Source organism: Salmo salar, chromosome ssa13, assembly GCF_905237065.1.
Source record: "Salmo salar chromosome ssa13, Ssal_v3.1, whole genome shotgun sequence".
Lineage (NCBI taxonomy): Eukaryota > Metazoa > Chordata > Actinopteri > Salmoniformes > Salmonidae > Salmo > Salmo salar.
The window spans coordinates 80,704,015-80,726,581 of NC_059454.1; the positions used below are offsets into that span (position 1 = coordinate 80,704,015).

At 44.7% G+C, this 22,567-nt stretch overlaps 1 protein-coding gene and 1 long non-coding RNA gene across 10 annotated transcripts in view; both read right to left on the minus strand.

The window, feature by feature from the left end:
* The window catches only part of LOC106567933 (ubiquitin carboxyl-terminal hydrolase 25), a 55,484-nt gene that overhangs the window by 29,217 nt on the left and 3,700 nt on the right, over nucleotides 1-22,567 (minus strand). For 5 of the 9 annotated variants that reach the window (XM_014137844.2, XM_014137846.2, XM_014137842.2 and 2 more), the window contains 9 exons: nucleotides 20,041-20,118; nucleotides 10,663-10,864; nucleotides 8,252-8,375; nucleotides 7,867-8,029; nucleotides 6,433-6,519; nucleotides 4,748-4,885; nucleotides 2,232-2,308; nucleotides 1,781-1,854; nucleotides 25-179 (listed from right to left, as the gene is read on the minus strand). In XM_014137844.2, the coding sequence (XP_013993319.2) occupies nucleotides 25-179; nucleotides 1,781-1,854; nucleotides 2,232-2,308; nucleotides 4,748-4,885; nucleotides 6,433-6,519; nucleotides 7,867-8,029; nucleotides 8,252-8,375; nucleotides 10,663-10,864; nucleotides 20,041-20,118 (1,098 nt within the window). The remainder of the gene's footprint in view (nucleotides 1-24; nucleotides 180-1,780; nucleotides 1,855-2,231; nucleotides 2,309-4,747; nucleotides 4,886-6,432; nucleotides 6,520-7,866; nucleotides 8,030-8,251; nucleotides 8,376-10,662; nucleotides 10,865-20,040; nucleotides 20,119-22,567) is intronic. The other 4 variants (XM_014137845.2, XM_014137848.2, XM_014137843.2 and 1 more) reach the window with 2 other exon arrangements.
* Nucleotides 12,643-13,285, minus strand: LOC123726082 (uncharacterized). Its single transcript, XR_006758354.1, has 2 exons — nucleotides 13,227-13,285; nucleotides 12,643-12,955 (listed from the first exon to the last, which is right to left on the minus strand). It is a non-coding gene; the product is annotated as an uncharacterized lncRNA (long non-coding RNA).

Sequence of the window (22,567 nt, forward strand, 5' to 3'; positions counted from 1 at the left end):
GTCTCAGTGAGCAGCAGCACTGACCTCCTGTCCAGACTTGGCAGAGTTCTCTGCAGATGAGTGTAGGGACTCGATCTCCCCCTCGATCATGGCTGCCTCTAAACACTCGTGCAGGTCCTTAAAGCCATTCACCTGCAGAGGGTACTGCCCGAACATCTCTGTGTTCTCAAACTTCTTTCCTGTGAGGAAGGGAACAGGAGCACAGAAATGTAAACTACATTTATGTACCTCACACTAACAGTTGTGGCCATAACCAACAACTAATTAAAGAAGCACTGGGATTTGGTAGAGGCAGTTGAACCCGATTATGCAGTACTACTCCTCCGAGGTGCGGTCCCAAGGCCTAGCCCTAGCTTGCTTGCGAGCACGTGCCATATGGGGAGGCTAGGGAGAAAGTGGTCCAGGCGTGTGAGAGAGGAGAAACCCAATTCACACTAATTTATCAGCCAGGTATGGTTTCAAATAGGATTTATTTCGTTTCAAATACTTAAAGCATTTGATTGAGCCTGCCTGGGATGCCAGATGGGCAGGGTTTATACCTTTTCCATTGGTCCATTGCGCCAGGTAAGCTCAACCAAACAAAGAAGACAAATAACATTTGAACCCAGATGTGGCCATCACATCCACTAACTGACTAAATACAGCACAGCTTTCTGCATTTGCAGAGCCTCAGCTGACCCACTGCACTGACTACAGCACCTGAGTGCTGACTGACCAGAAAAAAAAACAGAACCCAGGGAGTGGAGAGGGAAAGCTAGCGGACATGCAAATGAGGCATTAAGGTCATAAGAAGAGCAGAAGCTGCCCCAGCTTTGTATCTGGCGGTTCTGAGCCAGTATTGTCATGCATAATAAGCACAATGTCAATCAGATGTCAAGGTCCTCCAGGATCAATGCTCTGCAGCCCCGGTACTTTTAAATGTGCCACATCTCATTAAAGATGACCTCCAGGATCTTAAGCACAACAAATTCGTAACATATTTCTTTACAGTCTAAGATGTTGGGGGGGCTAAGCTGACATATGGAATTGTGTTAAGATGGATCATTTAGCTATTTGATTTTGAATTGTAGGAGCCCTTTACATATACAAAAAAAAAGTGTCTGTCCTATATCTAGGAGATATTTAACCCCTTTTTTTAGGGTTAGGCACAAAACTACCTTCATACTTCCATTAAAAAAATTTAAACTTGTACCGGGTACCTTCAGACGATTCTTGTGACACTTGTGTGAGAACAGTATCGTGTTCGTGAGAGTGGTCATAACAGTTTGTAGGTCAAACTGTTCGGACGCTACAGACATTTGTGAGAAGACCGATTTCTGGGACATTGCATGGTCTGACAAACACCGCTCTAGCTCTGCCACCCTCCACCACAGATGTGGAAGTGCGACACTGGCGGCGGATGCAGTGGATTGAGATGCCTCCAATGCAAAAAAACACACCTCTCTAGGTGGAATTGGATTCGCAATATAAATCATACGAATTGCACAAAAAAAGGACGAACATATCATACGAAATGGATGACCTAGTACACAATTTAATGATATAGTACACAAAAACAGGGCTCGTGAGCACCACTTTCAAAACTACTGGCTGAAATTATACAAATGTTTGAGAGTGCATCTTTAAAACAAGGTCACCTTTCACTACCGGGGGCAAGGACTCTCTCCCTCTCTCATTGCTGCTACTGCTACAGACGGCTGAGCCTCGTCTCTCTATCACTCTCCAATCATCTATCCTCCTACACCAGGGGCGTTCTAACATGTTTGCTTCCCTCTCTTACCTTCCAGAACCCCCACAGCCTGGAAGCGGCCATAGAACAGCTCAACCATCGGGTTCTTTGGCTTCTCGCCCTCTCTGGGAACGGAAAGAGGTCAGAATCAAAACACACACTCATTGGGGTGTCAGCACGCATGCACACACACACACACACACACACACACACACACACACACACACACACACACACACACACACACACACACACACACACACACACACACACACACGTGGAAGAGGATGTTTAGGCCTCTAAGCTATGTGAATAATGATCCTAGCCCCTTTTGCACAGGTACCTTCATAAAATGCTTACTAAATTCACTACGGTACATACTGTATGAAAACATAGAGGGCATGTGTCCTATTGTCCCCTAGGAGGATTAATCACAGTGTGTGTTTCATGTGCTTTTATAGACATATCATGTGTGTGACATTAGCGAGGTGTTTTTCCATACCTGTCCTCCTCTGCCTTCATCTGGAAGGCATCCTCCAGCCAGTCCAACAGCTTGTGTGTAAACTCACTGACATCCTGCTGTTCCGGGAACACAGAGAGAAACAGACCAATTACAACACTACTTACAAGCAGCACACAAAGACAAACCAATTAGAAAGCTGCTTTAGGGCACAACATAGAGAGACTGGACAATTAGAACAATGCTTTGAGGGCAACTGTCAGTAGTGAAGAGTTTACACAGGCTCCAACTATGCCCAGCAGCACAGGTCCAATCACTTAAAATCACTGTAGAATATAATAGGCCTAGAACTCCTAGACCTAGAGAACTTAGCCAAGGTTTAAAACATGGAAAGGAGGTAAGTGGGATTATACTGAGGGACTCGTAAATTGCTAAAGTCAATTTATATTCCCCCAGTTGGGTCAAATGTAATTGTTAGGCCTCAAAAGCAACCAACAGCCCAGAGGATACTTTCAGAGGGCGCAATGGACGTCTGTTTTGGGGTCAACGCTTCTCTAACCCCAGACACACGAAGGGGCAAGAGCAGAGCGGACTACAGACATTACTGATGAGTACAGTGGTCAGGCGGCCGACCTCACAGGACCTTAACAGAAACATTAGCTCAGCATTATCAGGTTTTGGGGGGCAGACACTGAACAGTTTAGGGACTGTGTCATATTACCATTACATTACAGCATAAAGGAGCTAATCGTGGTCTAGGGATTAACATTATAGACAAGCGTGGTTGATGGTGTCAGGGGGACAGGGGAGGGCCTGGTGTTCCAACTTCCGCTGTTTCACTGGGCCTTTTTACCCTTGCAGACTCAGCCAAATAGTTAAGGGAGGGGTCGGTCCTCTGCCAAAGAGACAATGAGAAGGTAGGAGAGAATTCTAATCATGCATTTACCAACTGACAAAACAATGGTATCTTGGTCGCTTAAAAAAAAGACATACTTTGTGTATATAGTGTATATCAGATATGTAAGTGGACACCCCTTCAAATTAGTAGATTTGGCTATTTCAGCCACACCCTTTGCTGACAGGTGTATAAAATCAAGTACACAGCCATGCAATCTCAATAGACAAGCATTGGCAGTTGATAGAAGCCACAATCGGCAATACTAAAGCTGACCTAGCACCCACTTTTGTTTTTACAAAAGACAAACAAATGGCAGTAGAATGGCCTTTCTGAAGAGCTCAGTGACATTCAACATGGCACGGTCATAGAATGCCACCTTTCCAACAATTTAGTTAGTCAGATTTCTGCCCTGCTAGAGCTGCCCCGGTCAACTGTAAGTGCTGTTATTGTGAAGTGGAAACTTCTAGGAGCAACAACGTCTCAGTCGCGAAGTGGTAGGCCACACAAGCTCACAGAACGGGACCGCCGAGTGCTGAAGTGTGTTGCAACCACACTCACTACCGAGTTCCAAACTGCCTCTGGAAGCAATGTCAGCACAAGAACTGTTCTTCAGTAGCTTCATGAAATGGGTTTCCATGAGCGAGCAGCTGCCTAAGATAACTATGCGCAATGCCAAGCGTTGGCTGGAGTGGTGTAAAGCTCGCCGCCATTGTACTCTGGAGCAGTGGAAGCGCATTCTCTGGAGTGATCAATCACACTTCACCATAGGGCAGTCCGATAGACGAATCTGGGTTTGGCGGATCCCAGGAGAACCTGCACCAATGCATAGTGCCAACAGTAAATTTTGATGGAGGAATAATGATCCGTTTTTTTAATTTTCATGGTTTCAGGATAGGCCCCTTAGTTCCAATGAAGGGAAATCTTAATGCTACAGCATACAATGACATTCTAGACAATTCTGTGTTTCCAACTTTGTGGCAACAGTTTGGGGAAGGCTCTTTCCTGTTTCAGTATGACAATGCCCCCCTGCACAAAGCGAAGTCCAATGGTTTGTCGAGATTGGTGTGGAAGAACTTTGCCGGCCCGCACAGAGCCTTGACCTCAACCCCCATTGAACACCTTTGGGATGAATTGGAACTCCAACTGCTCGTGGTTGAATGGAAGCAAGTCCCCACAGCAATATTTCAACAACTAGTGGAACGTTATAGCAGCAAAAGGGGGACAAACTCCATGTTAATGCCCATGATTTTGGAATGAGATGTTCGAAGAGCAGGTGTCCACATACTTTTGGTAATGTAGTGTACATTAGACATTGTTCTACTGGAGTAGAATAACCACATTCAAATTGATTGCTCAATAAGAGCATTTGCTCCAGTCAGACATTTATTTTACAGCAAGCCCCTGTAGCCCTGTCCATGTACCCCATAGCTACACTTGCTGGATCAAATAATACACTGAATTTGATCACACCAGATGTCTGGATGACTATGGATGGCATAGCTGGCTTCATAAATAATTTTGTCTTGCCTTGCCACTGTGCTGTTGCTTGCTTTTTGAGGGGTCTAGGTTGGGTTACTGTAAAGCACTTTGTGACAACTGTTTATGTAAAAAAGCCATTATAAATACATTTGAAGGGTAGAGTGATAACTAGGAGGTTTACCTGCTGAGACTCGCTGGACTTGAAGGCGTCCTTGAGGATCTCCACGGCGCGCGATGGGTCTACGTACTTCCTCTTAGAACCCACCATGAGTGAGAAAAGGTTCCTCAGCTCCTGCATAAAGGGCAGGTTCCTGTGCTCCTAAGGAACGACAACAGGAACAACACACACAGGGACGTTAGTTACCATGACAACTCGCCTTCTAGAGTAAGGGAATAATGGTTTCCAAATCACAGTCATATTCCAGAGTTTTAATGTTAACAATTTTTCAGACCGTAGAGACTGCATTGAGAAGTAATACTATTATAATATTTTCACATTCAGTGCTTTATGATGGTGGTAGTGTGCCTATCAAAATATGAAGAATGGGTATGTCCCCAGTTTATGCGAGGGAATGTGTTTTTCTGTTGGATCCTAGCGATGCTTAGCTGACCCAGTAAATCTGAGCTGGTGCTGGTGTGAGATGTGACAACCAGAGGGTGTCCTCCACTGCTCTATATACAGTAGGACACTGACTGGATGGCTGCACCACAACTACTGGCAATGAATCAATGAGTTATAAATTACACACTAAGCCTATGGTAGGTGTTAAAAGCAAAGAGCAAAGCCTTGCTTCGAAGTCGAACCTTGTTGACAGAAAAGAGCATATTAAAAGAAAACTAGGTGCTCGGTACTCGAGGGTTGCGGCTATTGATGACAGGTTAGGGTCTAAGCCCTAAAAGGACTGAGTATGGGAGCCCTTCTGTTGAAAAACGGTAAAAAAGGGGCAATATTACCTACCATTTTCCCCTCGAGACGCCGTAGCAACAACATAGCCAGAAACTCTTCCTCAAAATAGTCCAAATTTCTCAAGTCAAAAAATGTGCAGGAAAACTAGTCTTCTCTCTTTCAATGAAAACAAACACTTCATGTTCCACTCTTACTAGGAGTAGTACTGTTGACCAATCACCGACGAAGGTGGGTAGACTTTGGCTACTGAACTTCGACTTGCCTCAAGAAAAAATTATTGCACGAACAGCTGAAAAAAAAACCTGCCCGAAGACCAAGACGAACAAAAACATCAAGATTTCGGGCATAATGCGCAAACTGTTTAGACTGTCGCTATATGGCAACAGCAGCAGAGGCTCATCCCAGATTAGCGGATGTGCGCTAACCATTAACCCTATGGAGTGCTCCATGGGAAGCGGGTGGGAGGAACGTGCTGTGCAGATAAGATCGCAGTTGTGGAAACCAATGAGGAAAAGACTGCAGCTGCTGCAGAGAGAGAAGGGGGGGGGGGGTGCTAAATAGACAGAGCAGTCAGGGGGAGCGTGAACCACTGGAACCTGAGGGGAAATGAGATCACATGCTGCAACCAAATAGAGATGTTGCACAGTGAGGGTATTGATTTTGCAACCCAGAGAGTCGAGCCTCTCTTCAGATGGCCACTGCCCAGCTCAGAGGCTAACAGGAATGATAGCTGTCCAGCTGAGGGCCATGGATCTCAAAGTCAGGAGAGAGCTAACCGGACCTTTCCCCAGCTATCGCCTATCGGGTTTAACATATGTTCCTAATATGTTCCTAACAGAAGGGGAGTTTTTCAGTGCCACTATCTCTGTAGCGTATTGGTCCGGGGGATTTGACCTAAGCTTCACTGCTGAGAGTTGATATGAGTTGTCTGGGTGAGTGGAGGACGATAGGTGGTTCACCTTCTGGTTGCGAGGCAGGTCCTGGACTCTGGCAGGAGGGGAGTAATGCAGCACCAGCCTCTGGAACTCCAACAGGTTGAACAGAGACTAGAAACAAACAGAAACCCGTCAGCTTTCTTGAATAACTTTAATTTAGCTTTGAACCAGCACTAAACATTTGTGCACTATCAAAAGAGATCATGCATGTTGCTGTACAGTGAGGTAGTCAACAGCTGTTTTACTATGGATGTTATTACACTGTTGCTGCTAGCTGGAATGCTGTATGGGTATGATGGATTACAGAAGAATGTTAGAGTTCGAAGTTACGAACCAAACTTCCATACCTTTTGATAAAAGGATTAAATAATTAGTAAAGGAGAATGATTAGCGGAGTTGTCACTTCATTTTATCACCTGCTTTCATTGAATCTCTAATTGCGGTTAGAGACCGAACTGAAATGTGTGACTGCTGTCTCCTTAAGGAGTCCCATTACACACAGGCAGACAGGGACCATGTATCCAGTGTTCATTCAGAATATGTCAGCTCACTTTACCCTCTACCAGGGGGTCTATACATTAACAACGTAATCCATACATTTACATTTACATTTAAGTCATTTAGCAGAGCGACTTACAAATTGGTGCATTCACCTTATGATATCCAGTGGAACAACCACTTTACAATAGTGCATCTAAATATTTTAAGGGGGGGGGGGGGTTAGAAGGATTACTTTATCCTATCCTAGGTATTCCATAAAGAGGTGGGGTTTCAGGTGTCTCCGGAAGGTGGTGATTGACTCCGCTGTCCTGGCGTCGTGAGGGAGCTTGTTCCACCATTGGGGTGCCAGAGCAGCGAACAGTTTTGACTGGGCTGAGCGGGAACTGTGCTTCCTCAGAGGTAGGGGGGCCAGCAGGCCAGAGGTGGATGAACGCAGTGCCCTTGTTTGGGTGTAGGGCCTGATCAGAGCCTGAAGGTATGGAGGTGCCGTTCCCTTCACAGCTCCGTAGGCAATCACCATGGTCTTGTAGCGGATGCGAGCTTCAACTGGAAGCCAGTGGAGAGAGCGGAGGAGCGGGGTGACGTGAGAGAACTTGGGAAGGTTGAACACCAGACGGGCTGCGGCGTTCTGGATGAGTTGTAGGGGTTTAATGGCACAGGCAGGGAGCCCAGCCAACAGCGAGTTGCAGTAATCCAGACGGGAGATGACAAGTGCTTGGATTAGGACCTGCGCCGCTTCCTGTGTGAGGCAGGGTCGTACTCTGCGAATGTTGTAGAGCATGAACCTACAGGATCGTACATACCTTATGATGGGGAGGGCTAGTCTTTCCAAGTCTCTCTAGAAAGAGCTCTACATCTATGCCATAAGAGGATGAGGGTCAAGGCCTATATTGAATGCATTACATTGATATAGGATGTTTAGCAGAGTCAAAATGGAAGGTGTGTGTTTATCCCCACCTGGATGACGGCGCTGAACCAGCAGGTGTTGCCCACGTTCTTGAGCCCGACGGGGCAGTTCTCCATCCTTTTCCTGTCGTGAGGGTTGGGCGAGTCACTCCACACCTCCGTGTGTGTCCGCTTCAGGCTTGCCTTGTTCTCCGCTATGCTGGCCTCCAGAACTCTGCAAAGAGTACAACAAGTTAAAGAAAACACTTTCATCAAAAGGATATTTTATTATTTCAAAGCCCTAACAACGTCAATAAAGCATATTAGCGAAACTGCACAGCGACTTGCTCAGTCTAATCCCCTCAAATGCGCAGATCGTTGACATTTTTCCACTCAAACACTCCCTGAACGCACCTCCTCTCCCCTCAGCCCAGCTGATGGTGCGACGGTGGTGTACCTGCTGATGGCTTGCTCCTCGTCGGTGATGCCCGTCTCCCTGAAGGCCCGGCTGGACTCCTCCAGGCTGAGAGCGATAGCCCTCTGGAGGTCATCCTTATCATCACCAGTCAGGTCAATCACATCTAAAACAACACATACGTACAACTCCTTACTTACATACACACATATACATACATTACTTAGACCTTCTTCATAACTCAAGTTTTTCACACCAATCTTCCACTGACAACAATTTACGATTTACGCTTAAAGTTAAGTACTCCAAGTTAATATCCAACCCCTACTGATTTTATAATCCCAGTCATGCTGCGGTGTTTCACAGACAGACTGAGAGGAAAGGGCAGACAGACAATATCCTTTTTTTTATCCCAGCTTAAAAGACCACAAAGAGAAGAGGAGAGCTTAAAATTTGGTGCAGTAGCCTATAATATTAGACAAACCTATAAAAAGACTAAGGTGAGTCATCATCAGAGTAGTAAATAGAGCAAAAGGTTCTCTCCCCTCCTCCCAGACAACTCTCAGTTCTATTGACTGGGTTAAATTATAGGTCACGTGTCAAACTCATTCCACGGAGGGCCGAGTGTCTGCTGGTTTTTGCTCCACCCTCGTACTCGATTGATGAATTAAGGTCACTAATTAGTAAGGAACTCCCCTCACCTGGTTGTCTAGCTATTAACTGAAAGAAAAACCAAAAACCTGCAGACACTCTGCCCTCCGTGGAAGGAGTTTGTCACCCCTGTTATAGGTTGTTTTCCTTATTTGACACATATCCAAAGGAGTGAGTAAGTTCATTAAATCAGGCCATTCCTGCATGAAAGTCAAAAGGGGCATATCAGGATATGGTGTTCTCCGGTGTTCCCGAACGGAGAAGGATATACCTCTGCAGTAAAGGCAGGACTTCTCATGCCCATCTCAGAAAATTCCACAGAGATGACATCTCTTAATTTCAACAAAGTAACTCCTTGTCTCACATGAGAACCAGGAGGCATCCTACTAAGAGCCATCCCACAGACCTTTATACAATGCTAAATGCTTACTTCGAGCTTCAATACGAAACTAAAATGGGAACGATTTGCAAAATATGATAAAATATAATTAGGGAGACAGTAATGTTATTCATTCACATACAGTGCATTCAGAAAGTATTCAGAACCCTTGACTTTTTCCACATTTTGTTACGTTACAGCCGTATTATAAAATGTATTAAAAAAATGTTGTTTCCTCATCAAACATCACAATACCCCATAAAAACACAGTGAAAACAGGTTTTTAATAAATGTTTACACACACAAATTACCTTATTTACATAAGTATTCAGACCCTTTGCTAGGAGACTCGAAATTGAGCTCAGATGCATCCTGTTTCCATTGATCATGCTTGAGTGGTTTCTACAATTCAATTGATTGGACATGATTTGGACAGGCACAAACCGGTCTATATAAGTCCCAGAGTTGACAGTGCATGTCAAAACCAAGCCATGAGGTCGAAGGAATTGTCCGCAGAGCGCCGAGACAGGTATTGTGTCAAGGCACAGATCTGGAGAAGGGTACCAAAAAAATGTCTGAAGCATTGACGGTCCCCAAGAACACAGTGGCCTCCATCACTCTTAAAAATGGAAGAAGTTTGGAACCACCAAGACTCTTCCTAGAACAAGCCGCCGGGCCAAACTGAGCAGTCGGGGGAGAAGGGCCTTGGTCAGGGAGGTGACCAAGAACCCGATGGTCACTCTGGAGTTCGCTAAAAGGCACCTAAAGGACTCAGACCATAAGAAACAAGATTCTCTGGTCTGATGAAACCAAGTTTGAACTTTTTTGCAGACTGGGGCGAAGGTTCACCTTCCAACAGGTCAATGACCCTAAGCACACAGACAAGACAACGCAGGAGTGGCTTCGGGACAATTCTCAATGTCCTTGAGTGGCTCAGCCCGGACTTGAACTCGATCAAACATCCCTGGAGAGACCTGAAAATAGCTGTGCAGCAACGCTCCCCATCTAACCTGACAGAACTTGAGAGGATCTGCAGAGAAGAATGGGAGAACCCCCCCCCCCCCAAATAACAGCATGCCAAGCTTGTAGCAGAAGAAGACTCAAGGCTGTAATCACTGCCAAAGTTGCCTCAACAAAGTACTGAGTAAAGGGTCTGAATACTGACGTAAATGTGTTTCTTTTTTTTATTAATTCGCAAAAAATTCAAATAAACTGTTTTTGCTTTGTCATTAACGGGTATCGTATGTAGATTGATAGGGGGAAAAATTATTTAATCCATTTAAGAATAAGGCTGTAACATAACAAAACGTGGAAAAAGTCAAGGGGTCTGAATACTTTCCGAATGTACTGTATATAATGGGTTTGAGGTCTACAGATTTTTTCTTATGCACACACCAGAGATGAGGTAGGTAGTGGTACTCACTGGTAACTCCCTGGCTAGGGACTGCCCCGGGCAGTGCTGGGTGAGGTAAGTACTCACTAGTGTCTGCCTGGCTGCCCACGCTGATGTATCTGTCGTTGCCCACCTGGGTGGTCTGGTAGTAGGCAGCCTCATCCTGCTGGGGCACCTTGGCATTCTTCTCTGTCAGAAAGGCCACCGCCTCCGCCAGGTCTCCATTACTGACCTGCAGGGATAGCAGGGTTAGAGCTCTACTGTCAGAGACTGGTTTAGATGTAGACTGTCAACACTTATTCTGGGAGATCAATAAAGCTGATGAACTTGGTGAAAATAAGCAATTTCCAGAACTCCAACTGGAGATTTCCGAACATAAAATCGGTAACATTTCAAATTGTGTCAAACCATTTTGAAATGCATTCCTGAAAATCAATATCCGCTATATGGTCTGGCAGTATCAGTCAGCCAGAACATAATGGTATCTATGTGCTCCATATATTGTACGGTCTTCCTATTTAGCTATATGCCTAAGTATGCTGCAGAGCTGTCTGATTAAATCATTTTACTAGTTCTTCAAAGTAGATAAGGCATACTTTCAAACTGTCTCGATCCCTGTCGTTGCGGTCTATGCGGTCTGTGTGCATCTAGCCCAATGACTGTACAATCTAGCCTATGGTAGCAGGTGTAAAAGTGTATCCGTCCAGAGATCTGTACAGAATGTCTCCGCCCTAACAATGGGGGGAGTCGTCCCAAAGGCAGGAGACAAACTTACAGTGGGGGAAAAAAGTATTTGATCCCCTGCTGATTTTGTACGTTTGCCCACTGATAAAGAAAGGATCAGTCTATAATTTTAATGGTAGGTTTATTTGAACAGTGAGAGACAGAATAACAACAAAAATATCCAGAAAAACGCATGTCAAAAATGTTATAAATTGATTTGCATTTTAATGAGGGAAATTAGTATTTGACCCCCTCTCAAATCAGAAAGATTTCTGGCTCCCAGGTGTCTTTTATACAGGTAACGAGCTGAGATTAGGAGCACACTCTTAAAGGGAGTGCTCCTAACCGCAGCTTGTTACCTGTAAAAAAGACATGTCCACATAAGCAATCAATCAAAAGTTCCGAAAGTTCCGGAACTCCAATTTGAGCAGCAGCAGCTGAAAAATGAGCTCCTACAAATGAATCCTACAGACGAAGAACCATATATGTGACAATTTTTCCATTTTAAGATAATCAGTTATTTTTATATTATTCATTGTGTGTACCACATTGGGTGTTTTATGGTTGACAAATAATTCACCATACTCATATCTTCCAACAACAATTGATATTTTTTTGTTATTTCAAAAAATACTTTTTTTATTGCCGTTTTAATTTTTAGAATGTGGAAGAACAGTATATCTCCAGTGATGATTTCAGTTTGTGGAAGAACAGTATATGTGACATTTTGCATGACACTTGTAAGATGTCCTTTTTTAATACCTGATATGATGTTTTAAGTACTTTCAAGTACAGATGCCCTTCATGTAAATAACTTAAATGCAATATGTAGTTAATTCATTTAATGGAGGTTCATTTAAAGGTGGTCTATCAACTTTAGCACCGATGACTTTTCTTAAAAGTTGAGTCATGAAATCTTAGTCTCATTTAAAATGAAGCCCTCAATGTGAACATACCATAGAATAACTACAAAAATAGAATACAATTAAATTAATTCAATCAAAAGAAGTACAACTTGTACATATCAAATATGGATCAATGTGATGTGCCAATATGCATGTCCATTATGCAGGTCCCTAAGGTCAATATTACAAAACGTTCAGAAAACCATTCTCTTTGCGTTTAACACTATGATCTGCAATTAAGTTTTGAATTGCGTTTAAACCCATGCTAAAGGCAAGAAACGTCCTTCTGTACTGAGGTGACAGCAGTAAATAAGTATTAACTGCTTAGAGTTGATGCTAAATGTGGTGACAGAGATGTATATTGTAATGAATAAAAAAAGGGAATCATTAGGATATTTTATTGTTAGAACAACATGTTGCATGTTGATGGGATGTTAGTAAACTATTCTCTGTGCAATACATGTGACTTTTAACCACCTCACTGAAGTGATCTGTAGTCCAGCTGGTCGCTTGAGAACAGAATCTGGGAGGTGACTGAAGTCTTCACATTGCATCCTCATCACCTTGAATGGTTTTGCTGGTTGTGCTTGTTGTTTCTCGTATGGGACAGTGTAGAAACTGTTGAACAGATGCAGCTTGCGCTCATCAATCAACTTTCCACAATCCTTTCTGCACGTCGTGGAACACGCTCTTCCCTGCAGGATACAGTGTAACGTTACATATAACTAGCTAGCTACTGTAGCCATGTCGAATCATCCGGTGGATGGACAAAAAGTAGCTAGCTATGTTTCTTCTATAATCTAGCAATAACATTTGTAACGATAATGTATAAGTTAGTAGCCAAACGAACTTTAGCTAATATGTTTTCTCTATAGTTACAAATTAGACAACCCAGAACATACATGTTAGTTACTGTACTCTATAGCTAGCTAGCTTGATTGTTTGATATACGGTTCTTCCACATACCTCTTTTGGACAGCTTTTCCCAGTTTTTTCTTGACCCTTACGATTTGTATAGGGTTTTCCCGCATCCTGTAAGATCTTCCTTTGCCTGTCTTTCCATTCTTTTAGTTTTGTTTTACGTTTCTTTCCCACATTTCGGTGATTTTCATCAGCAACAGAAAAGTTGTGCGCTTGTCCGTCCATTCTGAGTGGTGCACATAAACGGTTATTCCACGAGAGCCTATCTTTAAATTTAAACATATTGTTAATTAGCGCGTGGAAAGCTTGTGAAACCGGTTCACTATAGAAAAAGGGTGTCCAATAATGATTTTTCATGTATATCTCATTTTTTTGAAAAATGTCACATATACGGTTCTTCGTCTGTAGGATTCAAATATTGAAATTTACATGGTTTTTAGAGTGAAGTACATCGGAAAAAAGCAAAAGAAAACTGCAAGACTGAATAGGAGAAAAAACAAGCAACAAACAAAGAAGATAGGCTTTTGCAAAAGCCTATTTTTCATAAAATTGTAGTTATCTTAGCTAGCTGAATTGTTTACCAGTTGCTAAGCAGTTGCTAGGGACTCTTTTGGAAGAAGCTAGCTAGCTAACGAAGAACAACAAAGAATATCTAGTTAACAGAAGAAAAGAAAGAGAAAATCAGGACAGAAGAAAAAGGATATCAAAGTGAAACAGTTCTCTAAAGACACAGGAGACAATAATACAAGAAACAACACTTCTGTAGCTTGTCAACTATGCGTCTGTCTATCCCTGTTCTCTCCTCTCTGCACAGGCCATACAAACGCTTCACACCGCGTGGCCACTGCCACTCTAACCTGGTGGTCCCAGCGCGCACGACCCACGTGGAGTTCCAGGTCTCCGGCAGCCTCTGGAACTGCCGGTCTGCGGCCAACAAGGCTGAGTTCATCTCAGCCTATGCTACCCTCCAGTCCCTAGACTTCCTGGCGCTGACGGAAACATGGATTACCACAGATAACACTGCTACTCCTACTGCTCTCTCTTCGTCTGCCCACGTGTTCTCGCATACCCCTAGAGCATCGAGCCAGCGGGGTGGTGGCACTGGAATCCTCATCTCTCCCAAGTGGACATTCTCTCTTTCTCCCCTGACCCATCTGTCTATCTCCTCATTTGAATTCCATGCTGTCACAGTTACCAGCCCTTTCAAGCTTAACATCCTTATCATTTATCGCCCTCCAGGTTCCCTTGGAGAGTTCATCAATGAGCTTGACGCCTTGATAAGTTCCTTTCCTGAGGATAGCTCACCTCTCACAGTTCTGGGTGACTTTAACCTCCCCACGTCTACCTTTGACTCATTCCTCTTTGCCTCCTTCTTTCCACTCCTCTCCTCTTTTGACCTCACCCTCTCACCTTCCCCCCTACTCACAAGGCAGGCAATACGCTTGACCTCATCTTTACTAGATGCTGTTCTTCCACTAATCTCATTGCAACTCCCCTCCAAATCTCCGACCACTACCTTGTATCCTTTTCCCTCTTGCTCTCATCCAACACTTCTCACTCTGCCCCTACTCGGATGGTATTGCGCCGTCCCAACCTTCGCTCTCTCTCTCTCCCGCTACTCTCTCCTCTTCCATCCTATCATCTCTTCCCTCTGCTCAAACCTTCTCCAACCTATCTCCTGATTCTGCCTCCTCAACCCTCCTCTCCTCCCTTTCTGCATCCTTTGATTTTCTCTGTCCCCTATCCTCCAGGCCGGCTCGGTCCTCCCCTCCTGCTCCGTGGCTCGACGACTCACTACGAGCTCACAGAACAGGGCTCCGGGCAGCCGAGCGGAAATGGAGGAAAACTCGCCTCCCCTGCGGACCTGGCATCCTTTCACTCACTCCTCTCTACATTCTCCTCTTCTGTCTCTGCTGCTAAAGCCACTTTCTACCACTCTAAATTCCAAGCATCTGCCTCTAACCCTAGGAAGCTCTTTGCTACCTTCTCCTCCCTCCTGAATCCTCCTCCCCCTCCCCCCTCCTCCCTCTCTGCAGATGACTTCGTCAACCATTTTGAAAAGAAGGTTGACGATATCCGATCCTCGTTTGCTAAGTCAAACGACACCGCTGGTCCTGCTCACACTGCCCTACCCTGTGCTTTGACCTCTTTCTCCCCTCTCTCTCCAGATGAAATCTCGCGTCTTGTGACGGCCGGCCGCCCAACAACCTGCCCACTTGACCCTATCCCCTCCTCTCTTCTCCAGACCATTTCCGGAGACCTTCTCCCCTTCCTCACCTCGCTCATCAACTCATCCTCGACCGCTGGCTACGTCCCTTCCGTCTTCAAGAGAGCGAGAGTTGCACCCCTTCTGAAAAAACCTACACTCGATCCCTCCGATGTCAACAACTACAGACCAGTATCCCTTCTTTCTTTTCTCTCCAAAACTCTTGAACGTGCCGTCCTTGGCCAGCTCTCCTGCTATCTCTCTCAGAATGACCTTCTTGATCCTAATCAGTCAGGTTTCAAGACTGGGCATTCAACTGAAACTGCTCTTCTCTGTGTCACGGAGGCTCTCCGCACTGCAAAAGCTAACTCTCTCTCCTCTGCGCTCATCCTTCTAGACCTATGTGCTGCCTTTGATACTGTGAACCATCAGATCCTCCTCTCCACCCTCTCCGAGTTGGGCATCTCCGGCGCGGCCCACGCTTGGATTGCGTCCTACCTGACAGCTCGCTCCTACCAGGTGGCGTGGCGAGAATCTGTCTCCGCACCATGCGCTCTCACCACTGGTGTCCCCCAGGGCTCTGTTCTAGGCCCTCTCCTATTCTCGCTATACACCAAGTCACTTGGCTCTGTCATATCCTCACATGGTCTCTCCTATCATTGCTATGCAGACGACACACAATTAATCTTCTCCTTTCCCCCTTCTGATAACCAGGCGGCGAATCGCATCTCTGCATGTCTGTCAGACATATCAGTGTGGATGACGGATCACCAGCTCAAGCTGAACCTCGGCAAGACGGAGCTGCTCTTCCTCCCGGGGAAGGACTGCCCGTTCCATGATCTCGCCATCACGAGGTTCAGGTTCATGCTCTACAACATTCGCAGAGTACGACCCTGCCTCACACAGGAAGCGGCGCAGGTCCTAATCCAGGCACTTGTCATCTCCCGTCTGGATTACTGCAACTCGCTGTTGGCTGGGCTCCCTGCCTGTGCCATTAAACCCCTACAACTCATCCAGAACGCCGCAGCCCGTCTGGTGTTCAACCTTCCCAAGTTCTCTCACGTCACCCCGCTCCTCCGCTCTCTCCACTGGCTTCCAGTTGAAGCTCGCATCCGCTACAAGACCATGGTGATTGCCTACGGAGCTGTGAAGGGAACGGCACCTCCATACCTTCAGGCTCTGATCAGGCCCTACACCCAAACAAGGGCACTGCGTTCATCCACCACTGGCCTGCTGGCCCCCCTACCTCTGAGGAAGCACAGTTCCCGCTCAGCCCAGTCAAAACTGTTCGCTGCTCTGGCACCCCAATGGTGGAACAAGCTCCCTCACGACGCCAGGACAGCGGAGTCAATCACCACCTTCCGGAGACACCTGAAACCCCACCTCTTTAAGGAATACCTAGGATAGGATAAAGTAATCCTTCTAACCCCCCCCTTAAAATATTTAGATGCACTATTGTAAAGTGGTTGTTCCACTGGATATCATAAGGTGAATGCACCATTTTGTAAGTCGCTCTGGATAAGAGCGTCTGCTAAATGACTTAAATGTAAATGTCAAATCAATCAGATTCCAAACTCTCCACCATGGCCAAGACCAAAGAGCTCTCCAAGGATGTCAGGGACAAGCTTGTAGACCTACACAAGGCTGGAATGGGCTACAAGACCATCGCCAAGCAGCTTGGCGAGAAGGTGACAACATTTGGTGCGATTATTCGCAAATGGAAGAAACACAAATGAACTGTCAACATCCCTCGGCCTGGGGCTCCATGCAAGATCTCACCTCGTGGGGTTGCAATGATCATGAGAACGGTGAGGAATCAGCCCAGAACTACATGGGAGGATCTTGTCAATGATCTCAAGGCAGCTGGGACCATTGTCACCAAGAAAACAATTGGTAACACACTACGCCGTGAAGGACTGAAATCCTGCAGCGCCCGCAAGGTCCCCCTGCTCAAGAATACATATACATGCCCGTCTGAAGTTTGCCAATGAACATCTGAATGATTCAAAGGACAACTGGTGAAAGTGTTGTGGTCAGATGAGACCATAATGGAGCTCTTTGGCATCAACTCAACTCGCCGTGTTTGGAGGAGGAGGAATGCTGCCTATGACCCCAAGAACACCATCTCCACCGTCAAACATGGAGGTGCAAACATTATGCTTTGGGGGTGTTTTTCTGTTAAGGGGACAGGACAACTTCACCGCATCATTTGACGGGGCCATGTACTGTCAAATCTTGGGTGAGAACCTCCTTCCCTCAGCCAGGGCATTGAAAATGGGTCGTGGATGGGTATTCCAGCATGACAATGACCCAAAACACACGGCCAAGGCAACAAAGGAGTAGCTCAAGAAGAAGCACATTAACCTGTTGGGGATAGGGGGCAGTATTTGCACGGCCGGATAAAAAAACGTACCCGATTTAATCTGGTTACTACTCCTGCCCAGTAACTAGAATATGCATATAATTGTTTGATTTGGATAGAAAACACCCGAAAGTTTCTAAAACTGTTTGAATGGTGTCTGTGAGTATAACAGAACTCATTTTGCAGGCCAAAACCTGAGAAGATTGCAAACAGGAAGCGCTCTCTCTGACTATTTCTTGGCCTTCTTGATCATCTCTAACCAAAACAGGGGATCTCTGGCATAACGTGACATTTTCTAACGCTCCCATAGGCTCTCAGAAGGCGCCAGAAGGATGAATGGTGGCTTTGCAGGCCATGGCAGAAAAACATTAGCGCATTTGGATAGTGGTCGATCTGAGGACAATGAGACTGAGGCGCGTGCACGTGGCGACACCATGTTTTTATTTTCTCTGTCTTTGAACGTAAACAGGGTTTCCCGGTCGGAATATTATCGCTTTTTTATGAGAAAAATCGCATAAAAATTGATTTTAAACAACGGTTGACATGCTTCGAAGTACGGTAATGGAATATTTAGAAATGTTTTGTCACGAAACGCGTCGGGCACGTCACCCTTCGTCACCCTTCGGATAGTGTCTTGAACGCACAAACAAAACAGAGGATATTTGAACATAACTATGGATTATTTTGAACCAAACCAACATTTGTTATTGAAGTAGAAGTCCTGGGAGTGCATTCTGACGAAGAACAACAAAGGTAATCAAATTTTTCTAATAGTAAATCGGAGTTTGGTGAGGGCCAAACTTGGTGGGTGTCAAATTAGCTAGCCCGTGATGGCTGGGCTATATACTCAGAATATTGCAAAATGTGCTTTTGCCGAAAAGCTATTTTAAAAATCGGACATAGCGATTGCATAAAGGAGTTCTGTATCTATAATTCTTAAAATAATTATGTTTTTTGTGAACGTTTATCGTGAGTAATTTAGTAAATTCACCGGAAGTTTGCGGTGGGTATGCTAGTTCTGAACATCACATGCTAATGTAAAAAGCTGGTTTTTGATATAAATATGAACTTGATTGAACAAAACATGCATGTATTGTATAACATAATGTCCTAGAAGTGTCATCTGATGAAGATCAAAGGTTAGTGCTGCATTTAGCTGTGGTTTGAGGTTTATGTGACATTATATGCTAGCTTGAAAAATGGGTGTCTGATTATTTCTGGCTGGCTACTCTGCTGACATAATCTAATGTTTTGCTTTCGTTGTAAAGCCTTTTTGAAATCGGACAGTGTGGTTAGATTAACGAGAGTCTTGTCTTTAAAATGGTGTAAAATAGTCATATGATTGAGAAATTGAAGTAATAGCATTTCTAAGGTATTTGAATAACGCGCCATTCCACTGGCTGTTGAGTAGGTGGGACGATTTCGTCCCACATACCCTAGAGAGGTTAAGGTCCTGGAGTGGCCTAGCCAGTCTCCAGACCTTAATCCCATAGAAAATCTGTGGAGGGAGCTGAAGGTTCAAGTTGCCAAACGTCAGCCTCGAAACCTTAATGACTTGGAGAAGATCTGCAAAGAGGAGTGGGACAAAATCCCTCCTGAGATGAGTGCAAACCTGGTGGCCAACGACAAGAAACGTCTGACCTCTGTGATTGCCAACAAGGGTTTTGCCACAAAGTACTAAGTCATGTTTTGCAGAGGGGTCAAATAGTTATTTCCCTCATTAAAATGGAAATAATTTTATAACATTTTTGACATGCGTTTTCTGGATTTTTGTTGTTGTTATTCTGTCTCTCACTGTTCATATAAACCTACCATTAAAATGATAGACTGATCATTTCTTTTTAAGTGGGCAAACGTACAAAATCAGCAGGGGATCAAATACTTTTTCCCCCCACTGTAGGTCCAAATTAAGCCAATATAAACTCAATGGGATTATTATGGACAGATTTTGGCGAGTGAAACCACTCGCTTTGCCTCTTCCACCGTAATCTGTCACTGTCTGAGCCTGAAAAAAACTGGTGCAATGGATTAGGGTCATTGTAGTTAATTACCACGTTTCTGTGCTGAACTAGGTTGGATATTTGCTAAATGAAAACTCCTTTCAGCCCCATAGTTCTTGACTTGATTTCTCTCGTGAATGATTTGATTTCTCTCTAAGAAACAGCACGTTCGGCTCACAAAAAAATAAAAAAATAAAAATGGAATTCAAGTAGTTAGTTGTTTAGTAAATGGAAGAAAAAAAAAAACATCACTGCATCCGCACCGCAGGGCCTTGTGTGTGTGTGTGTTACCTGCAGGGCCTGCTGGAGCAGCTGGACGTCTGTGGTGCCTGTGACCTCCCTCAGCTGGTTCAGTAGAGTCTGCTGGTGCTGTCAGGAGCGAGAGATGCACACGTCATCAGAGAAACAGGCAGTCAGAGATGTTGGGGGGGAACAGAGGCAGAGAGATTCATAGAAAGCGAGAAGAGGACATAACAGGACAGGACACACATCACTCTCCATCACTTCAATAACTGCACTACACATCAGCAGGAGCACATAATGTCTGAGTGAATCATAAGTGAACCAAGCTCGCTAGGCTGCAGAGGGTGTTGCATTGCAAGTAGACAACAATGTTTTACCGAATCCATGCATGCCTTATCTGGACCCCTGACCGTTTCTCTAAACACCAGACAGTTAGGCTTTAGCTAGTGGAGAGGATGAGACTGCACTGTGCACTCATGTCTGCCCTGCTGTAACTGTTGCATGTCAACCCCAGCTGGGATGCAAGGGCTTACCACCACACAATGGCTGTGTCCACTAAACAATGAGCCAGTGCATTACACTTACTGGCCGAGTGCACTCCAACGCTCCAAACAATGATGGAGAACACTTACTGTCAGGGCCTGAGGCTCAGGCCACTATTCTAGGTCCTGGTATCGTAGCCATAGAGGCTTGTACAGTAAGTAGGCCCTACACTGTTAAAAGTGGCTGTCGTGCTGCAAAGATGTCATCATGGACGGCCCATGTTTGAGTAAAAATATATATGGGTGCGTAGCGTGTACTAGTTCTCCACTTGGGTCCACTGTGCAGCAGCTCCTTAGCAACTAGCTCCAGATATTTCACAGAGGGTTAAAAGTTAGAGTTTCACTCTGGTCCTGCCTGGGGCACCTGTGTTTCACAGGGCCACAAGAGAGAGAGAGGGAAAACACAGTTCACACCTCTGTTAGAGTAACTGAACATAAACGACGCACCAACCAAGTCCTCCGTCTCAGTCTCTCTGGCCCAGCTCCCATGCAGGCTAGGCAGTAAATACTACTAGGCAGTGCTCTTAGGACAGTGAGTCAAACCCAGAGACAGCTGCTAGGCCAAGTTCTCTCTGAGCCAAACAAACACACTCCACCCCAAACTGGAATTCAAAAGAACCTCACTTTTATTGGGTGTCTCTTAATTCCAATCATAAACGAGGTAGTTTGGATACTGGATGCTGATTGGCTAAAACAGCATTTAGCCGTGTGTATGTGACACCGTATACCATGACTATGACGTTTCGTCTTTTCAGCTTGATATCATTGCGCCTTTTTACCTTGATAGAATGGCTACATTAACAATAGCTTGACATGCCGGTGTAGAAAATGTGTGTTTAATTGAACTTGAGAGAATCCGAAACGAACATTGTGAAATAAACAAAGTGGCATTTACCTGCATCACTGACTGGTGTGCAGAAAAATGGATACATTGTGAGTTTGGGAAGACATCAAACGTAGCGGAACCTCATTCTACAGGATTTTTATGGTTCACTGTAAGCTAGCTAGCTAAATCATTCTAATGTATCCTGGCAATATAACCGGTCGCTATGTAGACCTAACTATTAGCTAACGTTATGTTGTCTTATACGTTTCAGGTACACAAAAGAGCCGATGGGAGTGAACATCCTCGCAACAATGTTTCCAAAGATCTTCAAAACAGCTGGCAGGTCGCAGATTTACACAAACCACTGCCTCCGAACCACCAAGATCCAGAAACTGTCGGATGCTGGAGTAGAGGCACGAGAAATAATGTATGTCATTGGACACAGATTCTAAACCTCGCTTCAAAGTTACTGGATGCCAAATCTGGAAGCGAGAAAGCGGTGGAACAACGACACAGCAGCATCTTCTCCAGCTAAAAGAACGGCATCAATTTCTAGTGGAGCCAACAAACAATAACATGGGACAATTTATTTAATTCGTGCACAATAAAATGGAAACATTCATATCAACATTAATAAATAATTGGCGAGTGTTAGTCACTCTAGAAGTGGCGCTAATGCTCGGTATTTGCATACATTTAATGTACGCTTGCTAGCTAGCCTGTGGTTATGTTACATAGCAACAAGAATTTTGTCCCAACTACTTTTTCAGGTAAAGTGCATTTATTATGAATTTAAATGTGTAGTTCCTTGCATTACTGTGTTGGCAACCGGTTTATTAAAGCAATAAGGCACCTCGGGGGTTAGTCATTGGCGAAAATCTGATATCAACTTTGGAGGGGACAATTACATGACATTTTCTCAAGAGCAATTCCTGAGGGGGACACCAAAAGTAGTGCTGTAAAACATAGCCTACATTGTAATATGGTAAATGTATATTGAGGAACCAAAGAAATAAGGTGTCTGCCGTACTCCTAACTACCGGTACCCAAAACTACACAACACCAATACCTTTAACAAATCTTAGTTCAGTCACCAGTTTAAGTTGAGAGTAGGGGTATCCGTGGCATTTTCCAATTATGTTCCTATTTTACAAGTAAAAAAAATTGAGAACCTTTCATAATGTTGCCAAACAAAGACTCAACAAAC